The sequence below is a fragment of the Lonchura striata genome, chromosome 5 (genome assembly GCF_050655825.1).
Source record: "Lonchura striata isolate lonStrDom1 chromosome 5, ASM5065582v1, whole genome shotgun sequence".
In the NCBI taxonomy this organism is placed as follows: domain Eukaryota; kingdom Metazoa; phylum Chordata; class Aves; order Passeriformes; family Estrildidae; genus Lonchura; species Lonchura striata.
The window spans coordinates 50,575,475-50,598,925 of record NC_140707.1 but is presented as its reverse complement, the minus strand read 5'-3'; the positions used below and the strand labels follow the sequence as shown (position 1 = coordinate 50,598,925).

The 23,451-nt window shown below is 50.7% G+C and overlaps 2 protein-coding genes across 4 annotated transcripts in view; both read left to right on the top strand.

The window, feature by feature from the left end:
• The first annotated feature begins 6,207 nt into the window (after positions 1-6,207).
• SYNDIG1L (synapse differentiation inducing 1 like) lies at positions 6,208-22,759 on the top strand. Of its 3 annotated transcripts, XM_085580568.1 has the most exons (5): positions 11,637-11,837; positions 15,546-15,761; positions 17,640-18,098; positions 19,346-19,483; positions 21,025-22,759. In XM_085580568.1, the coding sequence occupies exons 3-5, from the start codon at positions 17,670-17,672 to the stop codon at positions 21,181-21,183; spliced, it is 726 nt and encodes a 241-aa protein (XP_085436694.1). In that variant the 5' UTR covers positions 11,637-11,837; positions 15,546-15,761; positions 17,640-17,669; the 3' UTR covers positions 21,184-22,759. The 3 variants fall into 3 exon arrangements, with proteins under 3 accessions (XP_021398437.1, XP_085436694.1, XP_085436695.1); XM_021542762.3 differs by lacking the exons at positions 11,637-11,837; positions 15,546-15,761 and adding an exon at positions 6,208-6,373; XM_085580569.1 differs by lacking the exon at positions 15,546-15,761.
• Positions 22,667-23,451, top strand: part of ABCD4 (ATP binding cassette subfamily D member 4) — a 43,783-nt gene continuing 42,998 nt past the window's right edge. The window contains exon 1 of the mRNA XM_085580555.1: positions 22,667-22,798. Coding sequence (XP_085436681.1) covers positions 22,716-22,798 — 83 coding nt within the window. The 5' untranslated portion in view covers positions 22,667-22,715. The remainder of the gene's footprint in view (positions 22,799-23,451) is intronic.

The window sequence follows — 23,451 nt, the reverse complement described above, 5'->3', positions numbered from 1 at the left end:
GCAAAGCTTCATTTCCAGAGGCATTGCCTCCTGCTAATAGCTGCATAAGGAGGTCCCCAGGGATCATTCTGCCAGCCTCTAAAGAGGGTTTATTCAGCAATTAGTCAGTGGGAGACCTGCTGTCATGCAAGTGATGGCCACCTCAGGTAGCAGCTGTATTTCCTGGAGCTGGACTTAAACCCTCTGTCACTACATCACAGCATGTGGACAGTCTGAGAGCCCCCAGCTGCTGCAGCTGTCCATGTCCTCACATACATAGGCTGGGACACATCCTCACTCATTATGGGTTTTTTTGGGCAGAGCAGAACAACTTTGAAAAATGAGAGGGAATAGGAAAACAGTAAGTAGAAGAATCTTTAATGAAGTGAAGCACACACCACAGTCCAGGCCCTTGTGAGAGAATGAGATTGAACTCTGTTGTCTCAAAACCAGCTGTAGGATGTGAGGAGTTTTCTCTTTGTCATCTCCTCTGAAAACATGGCTGAATCCTGCTATTTGCTGCATGCCCTCCAAGGCCCTAGGGACTAGTGGCTGCAGTCTGTACCAGCAGCAGAACCAGCCCTAGTAACAGGAAGGCTGGATCACGTCTGTCAGCCATTGACCTCACTTCTCTCACAATCAGAAATGGGCAAGATTTGCCAGGCAACCACATGTCACAGACGTCTATTCTTGGGAAGAGTTATGTCAAAGTGAAGTCTTCAGTTTATGACTTCAATTCAACATAATATGGTGCAGAAGTTCACAGATAGGCCTCAAACACTCTGCCCTATCCCAAGCACATCTACATTTTTACAGCTGAAGCTCACTGAGCTTTTTTTTTGTTTCAGGCTACACAGGAGTAGAGTTTTGAAGTCGTATGGTTTTCCCCTTGATTTTCTTCATTATGCAGAGTTTTACCTTCAGCATTTCAAGAATCACAGTGAATCAGGCTGGAAGGACTGTTCTGAGGTCATCCATGGAGGACAAGTAGTCCCACCAGCTCAGCATTTTTAAAAGACTGTTATCTTTCATGGCTAGATTTACCACAAAGCTCTGGCTGCAGGCAAAAACAGCCAAAGCATATGGAGCAGCTATTCTGGGTTTAGAGCTGCTTTGCTTTTCCAGAGCAATGCAAAGCAGCTAGACAGCACACAGGGTTCCCTTCCGTATCCCACTCGTCCTCCAGATGTCTGCTATTTCCCTGAACATATCCCCTACGTGACACAACTGTACCCATATACACCACCTCCTTCTCCCTTCTTGCCCCCTTCATATCCTTGAAAATCCCACACTGCACCCCAGTTCTCCCATCCTACACCGCAGCTGGCTCTGGTCCAGGAGCATCAGTTCTGATGGGGACACTTGGAATTCATGGTGGTCTCTTGCCCTCATGAGGACTTGCCCTTTTCCATAATGACCTCCATGTCCTGTCCTCCTAAGGCAACTGTCCAGGAGAATGGGAGTTTCTTATGCTGTGAGGACCTGGAGATTCTGCCACATACTTTAGGCATCCAGGAAGATTTCATAGTTGGAGCAAGGAAAAGGTCACACTGAATGTCTATTCACAGCATGTCAACTGGGAGCTTAATAACTGCAGAATTCAGGAGTTTTCCAAAAGTACCTCCTTTCTCCATCCAGCATGTGCCAAAGAACAGTGCCTGACACCTGAACACTGCTTCAGCACCACTCACAAGGGGTAAGAGGCCCCCCTTTGACATGGCTACATGAGGCATTCAGGGCCATTGGTGATGGGGAGCAAGGGAGGGTTAGAAAGGGATTCCCTGTGGATTTTACTGCACTGAAGCATTTTTATCTCCAGCTGCCTCAGAAGATGTTTGCTAAGAAGGAGGAAAATGACACTAATTCCAGAAGGATGCTATTCATATATACTGCAAACACAGGCTTCTCAGGAGCCTTAGCTACATGTGAGGTTGGAGTTATCTGTGTTATCAGGTGCTATTCACATCATATCAGAGTCCTGACAAGATCTAATGCTGGGTGCTATGTTTCATAAGGGAACTGCATCTTATGTGTTGTTTACTGTTGCCTCCTAAAGGGTTAGACTTCCTCATAAACACTTTAAAAACTTCATTCTGCCCTCCAGGGCCTAATGCTTCATTTTTACAGAAGACTTGGGGTTTTTTAACAGTGTTTTTCAAAACAAATGATCTGAATCTGTCTTCTAATTGAAAAGTCTCAATTAATCCATAACAGCTGAATCATTGCCAACACAGTACTGTAAATTTTTTATTCTTTTCTGTATCCCTCTATGAAAGCAATCTGACAGCATGTTCAGGGCTTTTTTCCTCACCACTGTACACTAACCAGATGGTTTTTGCTCTATTGTCCACAGATACACCCACATAATTTTTTTGCCTTCATGCTTCCAGTTAATTTAGAAATCACTAGTGATTATGAGGCACTGAACTTGTTCCTTCCAATATGTTTTACCGTCCCCCTGTCCACGCTTAATTTCTTCTCTCATCACGCTGCCCAATTAATTAGCTTTGGCTCATCCCTCTGAAGCTTCTCTCTTGTCTCTAGATTTCACTAATCTGATCATTTTTAATAGCTGCAAATATAACTTTAATCTGCTCAGTGCTCCCTTCAGCCATCATAAATATGTACTTCAAATCCCCCACATACATCATGAGCACAAGGTGCACTGAGAGCCTCTGACAAATGAGTCCTGCCTGATGTTCTCTTGTCCTGCTGATGCAGCCACCTGAGCAGCAATGACCAGTCATCTCAGGTGTGGTTTGTTTCCCTTTCATTGTGCTTTCACTCTCTGTTTCTGCAGCTGAGTCCTCACCTTTGCAGAGACCTCCCAGTTATTGGGCATTTTAGTAGTGTCTATCCATTTCTGGCATGGAATCTTTCATCTCAGCACTCCGCTTGTGATTGTTTGGCAGGAGTTCAGGCTTTTAGTCTTGAGTGATCTGGGGTTTTTTTTGGCCGTCAATAAAGTAATGTTACCAAATTTGTCATGGCATATTTATCTGTTGCTATGTCTGTAGTTAAATGAAGCATGTGAAGCTCAGAACATATTGGCAGGCAGATTTTAATGTTTGAGAGAACATACTCAAAAACAAAACCCCACCTTTCCATGCCAGGCAGGCCTGAAACACAAGTATAGCCTTTTCATTTGTATTTTATGTCTCTAGCAACATTTTTCTAATTATTTTTTGAAGAGGTGCATCATTTGGATTGTATAACAAGCCCAATGGGATAGTACATCAGCTAATATTTGATGTAATGAGATCTCATTTCCTTCTGTTGGATGGGTTCTCAACAGAGTCTCCCTTGCAGCTGAGAGCAAAGGGCCATTTTGATATCCATTTTAATTTCATGCATCCCAGTGGATGCATAAATACAACAAGAAGTTTCAGTGGAGTGGGAGGCTCTGTACATTTTGCTACATTCCTTTCAGAGTCTGTCCCTTTTCTTTTTCTGGGCAGGAAAGTTTCCAACTGGCAGCTTATCCTCAGTGCCCCAGAGGTGTTTTATCTCTGGCTGACTCTTCTAGGTCACACAGCCTCTTACCTCATGTCACCTCCCAGGGACACTGCCCATCTCTAATCTGGACTGAATTGCTGTGGTTATAAAAGCAAAGCCCCAAACCACATTACTTAGGCTGATTTTCACCATACCTCCACAAGCATGTACATATCTATGTATGCATACATTTCCCCCAGCTGCCTGAGGTCAGAGAGGCTTTGATTTAGGATGCTGATGTCACTTTCTCATTGTTCAAGCAGGAGAAACAGTGCTGCAGCTCTGCTGCTAAGCAGTATATATGTAAAAGTTGGTGAGGGCTAATCTTCTGCCTGGCCAGGCAACTGCTGCACCTGTACATTATTCCAGGGATACGTGTGGCTCTGGTGAAGGATGGAGCAGCCATTCCCAGCTGATGGAAGGAGCTGGCCAGAACTGTGTAGGGACAGTTGTGGTGGAGGTGACCGTGCACACCATCGTGGCAGTGATGCCCCTGTGATCTATCCTCCATGCTCCCAGCCTTCTACATGTCAAAAAGCCAGCTAAGTTCTCTGGGCCTCAGCAAGCCATGGATGAAGATGCTTCATCCAGCAATTCAGTTTTCCTTTTATGCTCCCCAAAGACAGGGAGAGATGGGTTTTTGGGCACGTCTTGCTTCCCTGTAACTCCACAGCCTCTCCACCCTTGCCAAGAGGCTGTCCCTGAGGAATGGGGCCTCTTTGTCTTTAATTACCCCATGCTGCCTGGACAGGGCTGCATGGGATTTCATAACTGAGGAAAACAGCAGGACTGGGAAGTAGGCAATGGTGACCACATCTCCATGAGCTCCCAAGGATGTGAGCAGGGCCCTTATGGGGACTTTGACTCCAGGAAGGCAATTGCCACCAAACCTCTTTGCTGCCACCCGTGTGACAGCAAGTCCCACTGACTCTGCTTCCTCACAGGGCTGCAGCTCACCCCACACCCACACCGTATCTTGAGGTGTGCACAGCCAGAGCTTTACTTCACTGGGACTTTGCTGCAGTTGGAGTCAGCAGGGTTGAAGGGACCCCTACAAGTCATCCGCTCTGTTCCCGTGTCCCAAGTCACATCCTGAGGCCACTTCCAAAGTATTTTTCTAATTTGGATTGACAGACCTAGGATGGCAAAGAAGCAAAACTTCCTTACTGCTCCCTTAGCCCTTTCCTGTCTGTCCCACTCCCTAGGGACATGGGGACAACTATTTCCTTCTTTGATTCCCCTCAAGCTATGCTGGCTTTGTCTGGCCACAGGGATTTGTTTTCCCTGGAGATCACTCTGCTTATAGCAGAGTGCTCTGCTGTCATCCTCAAAGTCAGCTTCCCTGCCGAGGCCCCCAGCCTGGGACTAACATTCTGGGTTCAAATCCTCCCCAGACCTGCTGGAGGTTGCCAACAGTGGGACACAGATATTACCCCCAGGGAGGGAAAGCTGGCCACCTGTCAGTGCTTCTTTGGGGAACACATGCACTTCAGTCCTGTTGTTAGCCCACGTAATTCAGGCCTTTTAGCTTTGCAAAGGGGAGTCTCTGCTGCTACTGGAAAGATGTGCAGCTATCTGAGAGAGCTGGAGCAGAGGGGAGGCTGCCCTGCCCATCTTCCCTAGCCAGTGCCCCAGCCCCTCAGGTAACGGGACCTTGAGACCCAGCTGCCGTGGTACATAGCCCATCAGCTGTCAGTTCAGTTCCTGGAAGAAGCTGGGAAGTGTTAGAGACAAGCCCGGACCTTCAGAAAGTCACGTTGTACTGAGAAGACACAGCGTAGTCCCCAGGGAGCCTCACTGTGGGCTGCAGAGGGTGACAGCTGGGCAGTGTTGCTGGTGGCCACGGGCGGCTGTGGGTCGCACCTGGTGTGCCTGTCACGGACTGCTCCGGGCAAAGCAGCACCGAGGATGGCTGAAGGCAGGCGGCTCTCTGCCGCTCAAGCAGGTCGCTGTGGCTAGACCAGACTCCAGCCGCGTGTGTATCTGCCAACAGTCGTCTCGGTGCTGGGTGGTCCTGAGGTGTGGAAAACTATTAGCGAGCATCTAGGGAGTTTAGGAACTGCAGGGCATCGGCACAGGGCTCAGGGAGCTGCCGAAACGTGAGGGAGCATTGCGAGCTCGCCGGGACATTTGAAGGGGTGGGGGGGAAACGGGCTCAAGAAGAATGGGCTGTTGGGGCTGTGGTCTTGACTCTTGCCGTGCTGGTGCAAACCCGGGTTACCTTCAGTAATCGGAGCGATGCCCAGATATGTGTGGGGCAAATCAGGCTGCCACCCTGATTCTTACGGAGCAGAGCAGAAAAATACCTGACTGAGCCAGCAAACGAGCCGGCTGTCGCCGGGGTGCAGCCCCCAGGCCGGGCTGCCTGCCCCCTCAGCACCGGCTCGGGCAGCGAGAAATCGCTTTTATCCTTTTCCTTTAAACTCTGCTCACTGGCACTGGGTCTTTCCCCTGCTGGAGGAGTGGGAAGGGCTGTGCCCTGGGAAATGCAGCGATCCGAAGAGAAAGGAGAGAGTTTGTGCGGTGCTATCGGAAGCAGCAGGAGAAGCAGTCACGTCGGGAGCCCCGGCGCGGCTCCCCTCAGGCAGCCCTCGAGCCGCTGATCGCACCCGCGCCGAGCGCGGCTCCGCGGGCGCGGAGGTGCAGCGCGGTCCGGCCGCGCGGGGCACCGCGCCGCTCCCGCCGGCGCCGCCGCACTCGGGCACCGGCCGGGGCCCGCCGCTCCCGCCGCTCCCCACGGCCGCGCCCGGGCCCGCCGCAGGGCCGCCGGGCGCCCACCCGGCCACAGGCCGCGGCGGGGCCGCCGAGCCGCTGCCGGCCGCCGTCATGCCAGCCGCCGCCTCTCCGCTCCTGCCGCCGGTGCTCCAACTTGGCGGCTGAGCCCTTCCTCGGCACGCAGGTAAGGACCGCGCACGGCTCTGGGGTGGGGGCACCCCCGCTGGCACCCGGGTGGGTCGGCATTCCCGGGGGGTCCGGGAGCTCGTCCCCAGCGTCCCCAGGCTGCTCCAGTGGGATGGCAGCACGTCCCCAGGGAAAGGCAGCCTCGCGCCGAGCTCGAGTTGGAGCCAGAGGGGTCAGAAAATACGCTGGGGGATGCAAAAAATGAAAGGATACAATCTGGAGAAACCAGGACAAATTATCTCGTCAGAGGCTCTGGCGTGTCCAAAATGTAAGAATTTCAACCAAAGTTTAGGAGGCCAGATATGTCGGAGCAATTGCAATGACACCTTGGACCCATCCTGCCTTCAGGACTCCCTCCCCGGGCGGCAGCTCAGCCGCCGGCTGAAGTTTGGGGGTGGTTTTCTTCTGAGAAGCCTCAGCAGCCGGCAGGAGCCACGCCACTGCCGGCTATCCGCGGGATGCAGCTGGGCATGGGAACAGTCCGGGGACCTCGGTACATGCAGCTGTCGAGCACCATCTCCCTGTAGCCCTGAGGATGACCTCCCATTTTGTGTCTGGGGGATAAAGCCACTCGTTCAGGAGTTTCAATGGAAAGCACTTTCCTTCTCTACCCATGCCTGTTTATAATTCCTTCTCCAAATCTGCTGCGGGTTTCAAAGCCATGTTACTCTCCCAAATCCATTTTACTGGGCTGCTTCCTTTGCTTCTAAAAAAGATAAATTCCCCTTTCATTTAGCTTGGATCTGCCACCAGTAAAAATCTTCTTCCCGGGAGGAAGGTAGTGCTATATTAATACCAGGGGAAACCAGAGAAGTGGGGTCTGACCCTGCCTGCCACACGCAAAGGAAAAAATAGCTTTGGTCTCTGAGGGATAGTTGCTGGTTACTCTGTAGATTGTCATGAGAAGAAATTACCCAAGCCAAAATGCAGTGACTGCATTTCTCTGGCAAAAGTTTCTTGTGTCATAAAAACAGTGGCAGAGCTAAAGCTTTGGGGAGCTGAATCCACTTCACTTTGTCTCCCTGAGCCACCGTCAGAGGCAGGTAATAAACACCATTATTAAAGAATGAGTAATTTGCTGCAGCTCTAGCACAGTGAATTTGTACAGCAGATCCCTGCTTTTGCATGGTACCCAACTCCTTCCTGCCCTCAGCCCAGCCTGCAGACATCACCATCACTTGCAGAGAAATGACCAAGTACTTAGAAAAAAATTTGCCCTTAAAATCTCCCTCTAGCCCCTACAAGTTCCCTGAAGGAAGCCCCAAAAGGGACAATCCTGCCCAGCCCAGGAGCTTATGGCAGAGCAGTCTGTGGGCCCATGGCATGGGTATGGCCACTTCAGACCATTTTGGTTTTTCTGCCCCTCCACAACCCCTCTACTTGTGTTGGGACATACTCAAATCTTCCCAGGACCATCTTTGACCTCACTAGGTAGTCCAAAGCTCTGCTCTTTCTGCTCTCCTTTTTCTGCCTGGTTTCTAAAGTTCTGGACCTGAGCCTGTGACTGGCAGGTGCCACTTGCAGGAGCTGCAACTCTATTGCTGCTTTCAGGGTGGTAATTTCAAGCAACATCTTCAGACAGAATTTCTCTATTTGTAGAGTTGGATATGGGCAAATGATTGGCTTTTCTGAGTGAAGGGCCAAGGCACAGCATTAGAAAGGGAAAAAAGTCATTACAGGTTTCCTTCAAATTGTCTTTCTGTGGCAGTTTCTGTCAAGTAAAAAAGGAAGCAAACCAAACACTTTGCTCAGCCTGGAAGGGAAGACTACAATGATCCCCCAGTGTTTCTTGGGTGCATCACTTAAACCAGCTTCCTTTTGGAGTAAAACACTTCAGGTATATTTTGAAAACCAGAGTTCATTGCAGTATTTGTCCCCAAGCTGTGTGTCTGGAAGCTCAACAGCTGGTGTGAAAAATTGGCCCAAGGCACATGAGAGATTCAATGCCATGTGTGACAGCCACCATGCTGCTACTCCTGAGCTGGGCAGAGGTTTCTCTGCAAATCCTTCCTGCTCTCCATGACTTCCATGGTGTCAGGGCAGGACAAGAGGGTCCCCACCCAGCAGGAATATGCTGGGAGGGAAACACCATGAGCAAAATGTCCTCGCTCAGCCCACGCAGCTCACCCAGTGCACAGCTGCCTCTTTCACTACATTGTGATGCTGGATGGGTGCAAGAAGCAAGCTGAGTCCTCTCTCACAGGGGTGGTGTCATGGGCTGGGAAGAGAAATGGGCCAGGAGGAAATGGAAAACATCCATACAGCAAATGAAGGAGCAGTCTAGAGTGTGCCTCAGCAAGGCAACTTGACCAGGTCATGGAAAAGAATATGTGATATTGTTTTGTAACAGCTTTGTTTCCACACTATATGAAAGAAAATTTAGTACTATCCTCTGCATCATCCTGGAGTCTGATACTGTGATGGACAAGGGTTGTGGGATGGCTGGGGGCAGCTGCTCTCTTTCCTCTCATTATATTCCTGACAATAGAATAAACCAGTGTGAACTGCCCCTCCTCAAACTCAGAGGGCACATTTCTGCTTGAGTATTCTTTGGCAGTATGGAATTTTGGAATATGGAAGGGACTCTCAACATCTGGTTTGGATTGCACTTTTTGACCCTAGTAATAATTTTAACACCTTGAAGTTTGTCTGGGCCTGCAGATGTTCGCCAGATGGGAAGACAGCAATCCACTTATTTGCTGGACCAGGAAGTCATCTTACTGCTGATAACTGGAAACTTAGGGTTTGGAAATTTAAGATAGAAAAGTGTCATCTCCACAACTTAAGTTCATTTTTAAAGAGAGTGCAGATCATTGGCAGATGAATTAAACATCTGAACTACAGAGGAGTCTTGTGAGTCCCCAGGAGAATCAGGACACAGTAAACAAGGAAATAGCCCTGAGCTGAAGGCAGGGAGGTATGGATAAAACAAACAGGGCAGTAGGGAAAGGAGGGTGCTGCATGCGCTAGCCTTCAGGGTGCTAATGAATCATTTGAGTACGGATATGTTCTAAACAGAGACAAATGAGCAGTCCTTAACAGACGCTTTACATTGCCAGCTTCAATTGGTAAGAGGGGGATTTTCAGGGAGATGTCAGCATGGAGTTAGGTGCTGTGGTTAAGCCACTCTATCAGCAAGCCACAGCTGTGAAGGGGAGGACATCTTCCTGTGCCCCAAACAACTGCTGCTACTTTGAGTGCTATGTCCCTGTCCCCATTTTGGTCTCGAATGGTGCAAGTCTCTCACCAGGAAGAAAGCCAGGTCCCATCTGCCTGACCCCTTCTGTGCAAGATGTTGAAGGGAGATCATCCCTGGCATGCAGACCTGCACATGGTCCCAGGCTGGGCTGCAGGGCAAAGGGGAACATGGCTGGTCCTGGAGGGGAGCATGAGGCACTGATCTGCTCCAGCACAGGATATTGAGTGGTCTCTGAGGAGGATGGGGTGCAGGGTCCCATAGCAAAAACAGCCATGAATGGCCTGTGGGACCTCATGAGCAGAAGAGCCTTGAAGCAGAGATTATGGGACTGGAGAAAAGGGTATGGGTAAAACTGCCTACTTGGAGAAGAGCATGGAGCCATTTAGGATAACCATTGTGTTCAGTCCAATACTGGGTATGAATAGTGACAGAGAAAACCTGATGTGAAATCGAGGACTGTAGTCATTAGCAGAGGAAAATCAGCCATGAGCAAAATTACAATCTGCCAGCAAGAGCTTCTGTGTATTTTCCAGCAGCAGAGAGAATGTCCTGATAGTAAACACATCTTGAAGGACCTCTGTGAGCAATCCAGTGGGATACTTGTCACTTTGGACACTCTGACCAAGAAGCCTGATCTCGAGCAAGGAGTTGGGATGCCTTTGTGCTGGAAGAATTGGAGCACAAGGTGTCAGTGAGTTTGGCACTCAGTGTCTCTACATACATGGATTTTTCTAAGTAGGTTTTCTACATTGAGGGCAGAATGCCAACACCCCTCTCTCCAGAGAGCATTCTTAGTGTAATTCCTTAGGATGGTCCTGAGCTGAGGAAGAGAAGGTTGAAGCCCAGACCCAGTCTGACTTCATGTTTCTTCAGAACAGTGACTTAGATGCTGTAGCAGGCAGGGGAATTAGTCTCCTCTGACCCTCGACTGGTATTTTTTGGCTCAGATGAGAAGTGAGAGCCCAACAGCTTCCAAAAGTATCTTCACTGGCTAATGCCTCAAAGGGCTAGAGATGCTGACAGTCCCAGCAGCAACCATTCGTGGGAGTCATTGGCCTTGACCTCCACTGCCTCCCTTGCTGGGTCCCTATACAGGAAAGTGAAGAAGCTTCTGGTGAGGGCAATCCATCAGTTTAGTTTGGTGTCATGTGCCACTTTAAAGCCCCTCACAGGGGCTTCTTGTTGAAGGTTTGTTTCGGTGCAGACTCAGGAGTGCTCTGAGGCTGAGAGGACTGTCCCAGTGTGGGTGTTGGAACCTTCAGAACTTGCCCATCCCTGATCCTGTCCTGGTCCACTTCCCTGGCCCAGTGCTACCAGTCAGGTCACTCACTCTGCTCTGCCTCAGCTGGGCACCCTATGGCCACTCTGCTGCCCTCCAGCTCCAGGCCAGCCGCAGGAGCAGCCTCCTGACGCTGCCCGCTCTCATCCCTGGTCCCGTGTACGCAGGACAACCTGCAGAAATTTCCGACAGCCGCCTTATTTACTTGTTCGCGTCTCCAGCTTAAAAAAGGGCATGCCGAGAGAGTGCAAACCTGCTAATTATACACCTAGCCGCCCACACCACCATGTGCTTTATTTCTACCACCATCCATGCTTCCTTCTTCCCGCATCACCAACTCGATGAGCCCTTCCCGTACTTCTCGTGCCTGAGGGGCACGGCGAGGTGCATGCCGGCAGGCTTGGCCCCCGGCTCCGTGCTCACACTAGACGAGCCAACGCCAACCATGGGTTGCCCAGCGATTTGGACATACAGGCACCGCACTCAGGCTTTGCCCGCAGGCACCGTCCCGGCCCCGCGACGCTGAGGGTCGGGAGCGGCTGGGCGGTGCGGGTGGTGCGGGGCTGAGAGCGTGGTGCGGAGCTGTGCGGGGCTGTGCGGGCTGTGCGGGGCTGTTCGGGCTGTGCGGGCTGTGCGGGGCTGTGCGGGCTGTGCGGGCTGTGCGGGGCTGTTCGGGCTGTGCGGGCTGTGCGGGGCTGTGCGGGGCTGTTAGGGCTGTGCGGGCTGTGCGGGGCTGTTCGGGCTGTGCGGGGCTGTTCGGGCTGTGCGGGCTGTGCGGGCTGTGCGGGGCTGTTCGGGCTGTGCGGGGCTGTGCGGGCTGTGCGGGCTGTGCGGGGTTGCGGTGGGCGCTGCGCGGCGCTCCGGGGACACCTGGCGGCCGCCTGGCGAGCGCCGGACGCGGCCGAGGATGGGGACACGGCAACCACGACCACCCTGGCGGCGCCGCACAGCCGTGTGCGGGCACTCCCGGTGTGAAGCTGAGAGGTATGGGGATACCTCCTTGGAGGTGATGGAGGTTCTACTGCTCCCCTGTTGATGTGGGCACGGGCAGTGTGTCCAGATAGCTGGCACCGGAGCTGGAGACTGGAAGCGGGGGGAGACCCAGCCCTGGAGATCCCCTGGAATGGCTTCTCCAAAACCAGCCCGGCTCTTAGCTGCTAGCCCCAGGGATGGATTTGCTGCTCCCTACCATTAGGAGCAACACCTTAGTTCTGAGCATAGCTAGGCTAGAACACTGCTGCAGAGAAATATTTTTATCAGAGACAATAAAGACCCGATTTCCACCTGGAAATTGCCCAATTTGACTTGTGATCCTTGAAAAGCAGCCCATCGCATCCCAATTCTCAGAGCAATTTAGTCTCTGTTGGAGCCAGCAGGCCTTTGGTACTGGCTTTCCACCTGTCAGGAGATCAGAACAAGCATTTTATTCACTCCTTTCCTGCTCTATCCAACCAGCTGCATCAAAGGTGTGAATCAAATTCTCTACATCAGAAATGCCTCAGCTATCCTCCCTCTAATATAAGTCCAGGCTTTGTGTCACCTTCTTCCTTCCCTCCTGGTCCTCACCAACTCTTTCCCCTCCAGCAGCTTCATAGTCCTTTTCTTCTCTGTGTTGGTGGCCAGGGTCCAGTTCTCTGTCTGGCTCAGATGTCACTTTGCTTCCCCTGCCGCATGCTTCTTGCCCACCATTTGCCTTCCCACTGCTGTCCCTACTGTGCTCTTTTGTTTCTCTGTGTACCATCTCTGCCAGACCCATTGGGCCAACATATCTCACCACCTTTCCCTCCTGCGCCACGCTGAGACCTACCTCCCCCACATCTGACCTTTCCAGCCCCCAAGCAACCTCACCTGATGCTCGTGCCACAGCAACCTTTCCCAGGACTGGTGAAGTCTTTGTTACACCCCGGGGAAGAACAGCCCCTCAATCAACATGTTTATGCTGTGCCCAAGCCAGAAGCAGTGGTGTCAGACGAGCACTCGTGGCAGCACTTCAGCGTTGGCTGGAGTCAAACTGCTTTCTGCAATCATGTCTGTGGGGCTGATGAAAGCACTTCCTTCTCCCCTTGAGCTGTGGTTCACCCTGCAGGGCTCAGGGCTGAGACATGCCAGGGATCCATGCTGCTGCACGGGCTCCTATGGGTGAGAGAGGGCTCGGTCCATTCCTGCCAGACATATGGTCCATGAGCTCTCACAGCCCTTCTTTCACCCCTTTCCAGAATGACAGCTGCTCAGGCAGTGCTGTGCCTTTGCTTCTCAGCGCTTTTGTGAGATGGCTTTCTCTTTGTCAGAATCACAAGCTTGGATTCTCTGAGGCAGAGGTACTGTGTCCTGACTGGACCTGGGCCTCTGCTTAAAAGGTCCAAAGCACATCCTGAGAGCTTCTAGGAAAGTCTGGGCTCAGGGACAAGTGCTCAACAAATCTATGCTTTCCTCTTCCATCAGGAGTGGATCTGCATCTGTCCTGGGGCTATGGTGCTGTACCTGGCCATGGTGCTGCTTAACATCAGCTGGATCGGGAACGGGCATTCACACTGTCCCCTGCTCTCAGATTAGCTGGGGATGGCAGTGCAGCAGGACACCAGTACCTGAGGGCACCGACCTCCCCTGGTGCTGTGCTGAAGAGGAAAGCCTTCAGCCAGGATGGGCTAACCTTCTCACTCTGGAGTCTGGGGACATGCACCATAGCCACAACCTGCTAATGAGCCCGGGAAGCAAGGCAGAGTGTTTGCTTGACAGGGCAATTAAATGATGATTGATTCCTGGAACAGCTATTTAATTCATCATTAGCTGGCTTATCACAGCCGGCATCTGTGCCAAGGGTCCCTCTGAGAACTGCCTCAGGGGATGTGGTGTGGAGGTGAGATCTGTGAAATACAAAGCTAAATTTGTTACCTCTTTATTTTTACGCCTTATTTTTGGTTCATTTTACCCAGTACTAGCCTTAAGAAACTGAGAGTACACAACACAGCTGTGCATTTCCCACTCTGCCGGGGACTGCTGCAACCAGGCTGGGGAGTGTGGGGGCCCGCTCAGCCAGCTGGTTACAGGAGCAGCCGTGCACAGGGGGAGGCAGTTCGGTGGGGAGCCAGCAGCTGTCAGGCAGCAGTAGAGCTCCAGCAATGGTTCAGCTCAACTAGGGCACCGCAGTCTGCCTCCTCCCAGGTGTGCCCAGGTTGTGTGTGTATGCTTGTACGTGTGCATCCCCCCATGCACCTAGCAGCATGTCCATGTGCATCCCCCGTGCACCTAGCAGCATGTCTGTGTGTGCATCCCCCGTGCACCTAGCAGCATGTCTGTGTGTGCATCCCCCGTGCACCTAGCAGCATCTCACCACCGCTCCCTGCTGCCAGTACTGCCCAGACTAGCCCCATGGGGCTGATGGATATGCACACTATCCAGCTTTCTGATAATAAAGACAGAGAATCACCACTCTTTGACAATTTTGTCTTTTATTGCTTTCTTGCTTTCATTTTCTGACTACATTCCTCTTTCTCCAAGCTTTGTTATTAACAGACATTCTTTATCATCAGGCTTGTTTTATTACTAGGCTTCCCTTTTTAAGTCCCTGTGTGACTAAATTCCCTGTAGGATTCAGATAACCCAAATGGGGTTTGGGGACAGCTGCAGGGCTGGTCTGACTCTCTCCTTCCCTGCACATGTGCATGCAGGGCTGGTCCTCACCCTCTCTGCCATTCCCTCTCTAATGTAATCTCCAGAGGCTTGGTGGCCCTCGTCTACACCAGCAAACCCAGATCATTCGGTACACGGCCTCTATGTGATGTGCTGATCTCGGTGACTGTGGAAAGCATCTCTAATCCCTCTGGTACTGGAACCCTTTCACTTCTTCACCATTATTGGAGTGGAAGGTTTCAGCCTGGCTGCTTTCAAGCAGGGCTGAGCACACTGCTGCAAGCGTGTTGTGACACTGTCCCTCATTGTCCCCTCTCCACTGCTGACAAATGCCAGGACTGGGCACGAAGGATGCAGTTGGTGGCTCCTTTGCTTATTTATCAGAAGCACTGGGAGATTTTCTTCTGAACTTTCCCCCTTGTCCCTGCAGTCTCCCAGGGAGAGCATGAGCCCCAACTCCCAAAAGTGGAAGTCAGCAAGGATAACATACTTTAGTACAGGAAATATTTTTTAATTCCAGAGGGTACAGGACTAATACAGGCTAAATTCTTCTAGCTGTAGCCCATGTCCTGTCCATGCTTTGTGCAGCAGCTCCAAGATCCTGGCTCTGCTCTAAGGACAGCTCCAGGACAATCTGAGGGACCAGAAAGGTTTGAGCTCACCCCACTTTCCTGGGATGAAGCCTCAGCCCTGCCCAGCCCACATTCACAGACTTCCCCATACTTCAGGAGTTTTTCCTGTGATTTCTGATACCCACACTGTTACTTCCCAAGGTATGTTCACCCTAGGATGTTTGCTGCCTGCAAGCCCTCGCTGCCTCTTCCCCACAACCCAGGTCAGTGAGACATCTCCCACTAGCCCTTCTAGCATCCTATGGGACTCAGCAGTCTATGTCCAGCAACAGTCCAGCTGCATAGATGCACTCTTCCCACACTGGTTCCCTGGCACCTCCCAAACTGCCTTTTAGGTTTCCAGTTCCTCCCAGCTCCTTTCCCTTCTTTCCCCCTCCCACTCTCTGTTTCCCAGCGCTTGCTGCTGTGAACGTGTAGCTTTTCTCTGCAGCTCTGCTCCTTCTCCAACCTGTTGCTGAGGACCCAAACTGAGAAGCACAGCAACTTCCACACAGACAGCACCTGCTGCCCAGTGGCCAGCAGCCTGCCCGAGGTCCATCTGCTGGTGTTTCTCAACACATTTGGAACTGACTGCCTTCAGTAGTTCTCAGCAAGATCCCATTCCTTCCTACCCTAGCTTGCTGCCAGAATCATGTCTTGAAATAAGGTGTGGATGCTGAACTAAAACTGTCAGTTTTCTCTCGCTAGTTCTGGGCTCCTGCTTTGGCTGCTGCTCTCAAACAACACTTGGTGACTGGTCTCTCCTTACAGTTTTGTTAAAAAATAGGTTATTTTATTAGAAATCTAGTTTGCAGGTTAAGGTAAGCAAAGAAGAGGATTGTGGTTTCCTTGTCTGAAAACTGGGATGTAGCTTTGAGCTTCCCTGTGTCTGTGCAGAAAATAAAACCATATTTGCTATAAATATGCATCTCCCTTAAATATTTTGAAAATACTTAATGGCCATCTGCTGCATGAGCCACTACCAGCTTTATAAGTAAGGTGGGAAACTGTGGAAGGCAGGAAAAGGTTTTAGGAAGGGAGAAGTGAAGGGCATTCACCAGAATGCAGTGTTTTAGCAGCATGAAAGGGCTTTCAAACAGTTCCATTTTCCTGAGCAGATTTCCAAAATGTGATGACTGCTGCCTAAACAAACCCAATGGACAGGTCCATTTAAAACCATGTACAGCTCTCCATCTGCATGATGTTGTAGAGTTTGGCCAAGGAAACAGAACCACTTGGGCTTTTCAGTTTCTAAAGACTTCAGTTTCTCTATTTATATTTCCCTCTTGAGAGTTAAGGCCAAGGTGGTGTGCTGTCTATCAGAAAACCTCAGGGATTCTTACAGCAGGAGGAAGTGTGACCCTGCTGCACAGCATCCTGCAGAGGAGTCAGTGACCCAAGTCTCTAAGGGGAACAAGAACATTTGAGGTTGCAAGGCAATAAGGTGGCATGGTCTGGGAGCTGGGAAAATGCTAAAGAGACTGTAAAACCTGGGGCTCAAGCAGTGAAGAGGGCAAAGTAATTGTTTCTCTCTCCTGAGAATGCTCATATTCCACTGTACTTTTTCTTTGTTCCTAGGTGGGTTGGGAAGCCAAAATAGTAAATGCTGCTCTGAAGGAAAGGGGTGGAAATATTTAATCTGAAAAAAAATGAGAGCAGTACAAGACTTCAGCACTCTGAAATGGAGGAAGGGAGAGGGAGGTGAACTTCACTAAGGAAGAAACCCATGTGGACATTTGTAGCTGAGGATCTCCTTTGGGCTCAGCATTTTCTGAAGCTGGTGGCCCAGAGCCAAGGCTGTCTGGCTGACACTATAACCAGGGGTGGAGCTGGTTTAAACAGCACTTTGATGTGATGTATCATTTACTTAAATTTTCATAATTTCAAAGTGAACCAAACCCCATGGAGTCTCCCCTTTAATGTCCACATCTTTCTGTTCCTCCTCACAGCTGGCCGAGCATCCAACACTCCCACCCCAGCCTAAACACCAGCTCCATGTCCTCACAGCAGCCCCCTGGCTTCCCTTGGTGGCTTACTGCACTTGCTTCAGCCCCAGTTCAGGTTTGGATGAGTCCTAGAGAACTTCATGTGCAGCAGAAAGCCAATTAGGTGTGTGTGTAATGTCCAGTGGGATATAATTCATCATGCAACCCTCTACTTTGGGAAGTCAGGGAGACTTCTTGAATGATTGTAAGTCTCTTATCTACTTCTGTGCTGTCAGTCTTTGTCACAGCACACATTATGAACCAGCAGAAAAGATGCAGTAGGTCCTTTCCTGTCAGGCTGCACATGGCCAAGATGCATTATAGATACAGCAAGTCCTCATGTTAATCCGGCCTGAATCAGATAACTTCATTGCAGGGTTGCATCCTTATCTTGCTACTACCTGGGAAGATAGCATTCAGAGGTGGAGAGGGGTCTTGTTTTCTCCAGTATTGCCATTTTTTTCTGTTTCCACTAGCCTCTTGACATTGGCTGTGCTTTTCTGCTCCCTTGCCTTGCTGAAATAACAGCCTACTCCCTCCCACCCCCTCTGCTCCTGCAGGATCTCCCCACCACCACCGCTGCCGGCAGCATGGAAAGTGTGCGTGAGCTCCAAAACCCGCTCTTGGCCAAATCCAATGGCCACCTTCACAGCAGCTATTCTTACCACCAGCATCACAGCCAGGACTACCCCAGTCATCGCTGCCAAGGGAAACTGTATTCCTACATATTCCAAAACACTGGTGGTGCCAGGACTCACCAGCTGCTGGATGCCAGTTCCCTGCAGCTGGCTGTTGAAGCTTTGTATGGCCCCAGTTTCATCCTTGTGAAAGATGAGACTGCTCTCAAGGTCAAGGACAGCAAGATGGAAAGCTGCGAGACCACTTTTACAGAAAGCAAAGAGTCTTCATCTGAAGCTCCTGAAGGGCAAGAGGCACAAGGATCCTGCCTGGTAGAGAGCGACATCCGTATCCAAACTGTTTCCTATGAGGTGGAGGAAGAAGAGCTCCAGGAGTATGAGGTGAGCTTGGACAGGTAGGATAGCACTAAACTCCTGTGGTCATTCTTTCTGGACATTGGCTCAAATTCTTGATAATTTTTTCTCCCTTCTTTACCCAGAACTCCCCCCCACCCCAATCCTACCATCTCCTGCCTCGCCAGTCTCCCTGTGCATCCAATATTTCTTCTTCCTCCTTATCACTTCTGCTCCTTTCTCCTCACTGTGACTTCAGAAGGAGGTCAGCTTCCCTAAGAGAAGCCTGGCTGCCTGCTGCTGGGAGCAAAAGGGAGGTGGGTCTCTGCAAGACCCTTGGGAAATGGGAATGCTTTGAGAAGGGCAGCCTGCTGCTGCTGTGGCACTCAAGCTAAAAAGAAACAGCAATTCTTGCATAACAGCAAAATTCACATGCCTGATGGCAGCAGCTGAGAGAAAGCTTTTTATATATATATATATATATATATATATAAAGACAGGATGAATCCTGCACAGGAAGAATGAAAGCTGACAAAGCAGCCTTGCTGCTGTCCTGTGCTCTTCTATGGCTTGAACAGTGGTGCCAAGGCTGGGAAACATCATCCAGGATCTTGCGAGGTGCGAGGTGGGAGAGGGTCCCAGAGCTCACTGGAGCTGACGGCCCAGCACAGCTCTGCTTCTTTTGGTGTTGGTGATGTAGCCTGTTCAGATGGCAGCAGGGATGTCCCAACCTCTGTGTCCCTTCCCCACCAAGACACGTCACTTGCAGGGTGGTCTGAGGCTGGCCCAGCAGTGCCCAAAAGCGAGGGCTCACCACAGCCACTGAGCAGTGACTCACTAAGGGCACAGGGCATGCTGCCCCTGCAGTGGAGGCTCCAATTCAAATGCTTTCCCTCACTTCCTAAATTAGTTTAGCAAGATATTGATCTCCTAGACTCTAATGGGGATAAGTAATTCTGTTTAAGTTTGGTTAAGCTGACAAACAGTCAGTTCTGCCAAAGCTGAAGATATTTCAGTTTAAGACTCTTTCTAACGCAGGGAAATCCCAGACCCCCAGCATTTGCTCTGGCAGGGAGCCAAGAATCCAGTTTGCTGAGCTACGGTGTTCCTCATCAAACCATACTGAAGAGTCTAAAATATTTTTGAAATTTACTCCTTGAATTTGCCAGTGGGAATTGTATGAGAACATGTGATGGGACCAGGAGAGAGTGGGAGCTGGGAGGCGAGGTGCTGAGATGCAGCCTGCAGAGCGGCACGGGGAGGTGGGCATGTGCTGAATCCATCTGGTTTTGCAGAGTGACTCCTCCAGCGACAGTGAAAGCGAGGATCATTTCCTGATGCTCCCCCCCCGGGACCACTTGGGCTTGGCCCTTTTCTCCATGCTGTGTTGCTTCTGGCCCCTGGGGATTGCTGCCTTCTACTTCTCCCAAGGGGTAAGGAATCCCTTTGCTTGTTTGCATGTGCCAAGTGCTACAGCAGAGGCCCTGAAAGCCTCAGCAGCCCATGGAGGTGACCAACACCTTTCTGAATCTAAGGCTCATCTCTGTGCCATGGCCGTAACTCTGAGGGCTGAGACAAAGGGTGCTCCTGGATGTCTCCACAATTGTTGTGGGGTTGGAACTCCTCCAGTTCTGGTGTGGATTACTGGAGGCCAGGCTTTTCCTTTGAGTTTTCTGGCTGTTATTTAGGGAACTGGAGGGCTCCTCCTAGCCCAGTTTCTCACCCTCCAGCCAAGTTCAGGAAAATGGCATTTTCCCACCTGTCTTCCCATTCTCCATGTGAAGTAATGTGAAGGTTCTACACTATGACCCAGACTGAGGCAGGTCATGCCACAGGAGCCAGGCTGCTCTGGAGGCTGGACATAAAGGGGAGCTTGGTGTCCATATCACACCACAGCTCCTCTCTTGCACTTGTTTCTGATGCACATTGGAGCTCACAAGAGCTGCTGCATCCCTGAGGACTTGGCCTGGAGCCTGGGCTCGCTTATATCACTGTTGACCCAGAATAATTCATGAAGAGGCAGAGGAGTTACTCCACATTCGCATAGATGCTGCTGTACCAAGAATAGATGAGGGGAGGCATTAAGAAGTTAAATCAAGAGGGTAGGAACAGAGGTGGAAAAATATATGAGTTCCTGGCACAGAGTTAGTGAGAGGCAGGGGAAGCATTAATTGATTAGGACCCCAAGGAAGTGATTTCACATTTTTCCACATAGTGCAAGATAGCACAGTGCACTCTCCACGTGGTGATGTAGGTGGGGCAATTTATATCTAGCTCCATTTTCTATAACTACCCCCTTTGTTCACTCACTGAGGTAAGGACCGTATCTTTGTTTGGTGTCTTTGCACATTGAGTGCATTGATACCCACCTGGCAACTTGAACTCAAGTAGTAGGTAATAAGAGATATTGGAATATGCCCGAAGCACTCAGAGAAGCTGGAAGTTGCCATCCTTTTCCAGAGAGATGGTGATCTGTCTCCACTGCTGGTTTCATCAGCCCTTCAATAGCCAATAGGCTTCAGCTGAAAACCCCATGGAGGAAAAATCAGGTGGCAGCACAGCTGGACCAACAGACCATAACATCAAAAGTCAGCTCCCTGAGCCTAGGCAGCTCTCATTACATTTCTGTATAGGATGCACTGATATCTGGTCAGTACCACAGCCATCACCCCATGCACTGAGGTCTTAAAAGAGTCCAGCCACCCACTCACAGCTCTGGCTGTGTGCCCAGATGGGTGTTTTCAGACAAGTAGCTGAAGCCCGTGTTTCCCATGGAGGCAAAATCCACAGGGAAATGTGTGCAGGTGGCACTGCTGTTCTGAGCCCTCCCAGACTGACAGACACCTTGCTGTCTGTTCCCAGCCTCCATGGGGCACAGTGGCCAGAAGCACTAACTCAGCAATGAAACAACTGCATGCTGGTTAAAGGCCAGGTTGGTACAGCTGTGAGCAACAAGCATTTCTTCTCCTTCCAGACCAGCAAGGCTGTCTCCAAAGGAGATTTTCATCTGGCCAGTTCAGCTTCCCGCCGAGCTCTCTTCCTTGCCGCGCTCTCCATAACCATTGGCACAGGAGTGTACATCGGGGTGGTGGTAGCACTGATTGCTTATCTCTCGAAAGGGGGCCACATGTAGCTGCCACCTGCATGTCACTGCCATCCCTGGTCGCTGACCCTTCTGGGACTGAGCTTTCCTGTGGAGCACAGAGCACCAGTGCCTGCGAGGGCTGCTTGCACAGCAGGGCCCCAGCATGGATGTCCTGTGCAGGTTTCTTGCTCTTTCAGACAAACAGTAGACCCCTGTTCTCCCTGAGGCTGTGATATGCGACCATCTAACAACAGGGAATTGAGCACCAGCCTAGCTGCTGGGAAAAGGAGGAGCACATTTGCCTGGTGGAAGATGTGCAAGAGAGAAACCACACACTGCTGCTGGGCTGGTGCAACCAGGGCTACAGCTTCCCTTCTCAGCCCCACAGCTGGGAGATCCATCACTTGCCCAGGCTTGGCCCATGAAGGGTACACACAGAGAGAAGAGGGGATATGGTACCAGGGAATGACTGCTGCTGCTTCTGGGAGGCCAGAGTCCTGGTGGGGTCTCCAGACTCCTGTGATGGGGACAACATTTTCACTTCAATGCCATGGGGTGGCCTGACCCCTCAGCTGCAGTGAAGTGGGAGGACAAAACACAGATAAGACTAACAAGCATGCTTTCTGCATCCTGCTGCAGACAGACCCCTGATCCACAGGAGAACATCCCAGTTGCTGGTCTATCCCCAATCAGAAACACAGGAGGAAGAAAGGCTGGTGGTTGCACACCATCTCTCCCATTGTTGGTGCAAGCTGGTAGAGACAGCAAGGTTTTTCTGTGCTAATAGTGACTGCCATGCTGATCCCAAGTCAGAGCCCACATAAGGTTGCTCTCCCAGAGTACTGGGCCCTCAAAAGTTTTGTAATGAAATCTCTACCTAAGAAGTGTCCTGGGAGGGGTGCTGGCCTTGAAGGATTCCACTCCTTGTGTTAGGTCAGGGCCCTGCAAACAAAGAGAGATGGAAAGAAAAGGCTGACAAAACCTGCAGAATCTGGGTAGGAGTGCTGTTTGTGAGGGGACGAGATCCAGAGAAAGAAGAGACATGGAAGGAGCCTGAGACACAGAATGACCTCAACACACTCCTTCCCATGCCTTGGAGAGAGGTATCTCCATTCATCCAAAAGCCTCTGGTAACAAGGAAATACCAAGCACACACCCTCCCATACATCTTACTTCTGCTTATTTGTATATTTTCAGCAACACATTAAATGCTTCAGAAGTGGGTATGAAGGAATGGTTGCCCCAAAGGGCTGGCGTTAAGAAGCCATGACTCACCCCCCACTCTCTAGCATCTGCCTTTGACCATCCCTCCTCTCTCTGGCTCTCCTGTTGCCTCTTTTCCCCATGTGCAGGAGACTGCAGGCAGACTCTGGGCATCCCTCACCCCCTTCCCAGAGTTTCTGGGCCGGCTGCAGCCAGCTTTACAAGAGATGCAGCATGTTCCTCCAGCTGGGTGCCATTCAAATGTACATTTCATCCTAAAGAAGCATGTTGATGTCTGCAATTGCTATTGTACTTGAGCCATAAAAGAGAGAAGCGCATCAGAGACCTCTACAGAAGCTGGTCTGAAAGTTCCCATTATGGTTTTTAACATGGAAGAACTAATAAAAAAATCAGGAGAAAAGACTCTGTTTATAATAATGTGGAGCTGGCTATCAAAGAGGTGAGCTTCACAAGAATGCTGCATTCACTTAAACCTGGAGGTGTTTATCCTGTTCCTGAAGGAAGTTATAATCTCTCTGGTGTCTGGGTATCTTGGAGGGAGGTGTATTTCAGCGTAGATCACAGTGGACAAATACCACCCAGAGCAGGATGGTGGTGTGGGCTTTTTTTTTCCCCTGTGTAGATGGACAAGAATTAGGGAGAGAGACTGGAGTGTCTGTGTATAGTAGAAGCATAAAATCTGCTTGAAGAGGGGCAGAAAAATACAAATATGAGGAGGAAGTAAGCAGATCTTGCTTCTGATGGTGGACAGAGAGGCAGAATTTGCAGGGAAGGGCTGGCATGTCCAAAAGAGATGAGGTGGCCTTCAAGAAGAGTAATAAGGGGCAGACTCAACTGGCATGCATGTGATGGTTTTCATTCCCCTCTCCTGCATGTGCTCAGCCTTCCTGGATACCCAGTCCCTCCAAATAACCAAGAAAGAGTATTATTTCATGAGAGATGTCTGTGGGTGCATTTGCAGCAGGGGTGACCAGCCCCACCACCCCCAGCTCAGTGCTGTCCTAGTTAAAGCCCTCCCCTTCAAGTACCCCAGAATTAGCAGGGGTGGGAGATCCCTGCTGATTCTGGTCAAGACAAAATTATTTGGGCTGC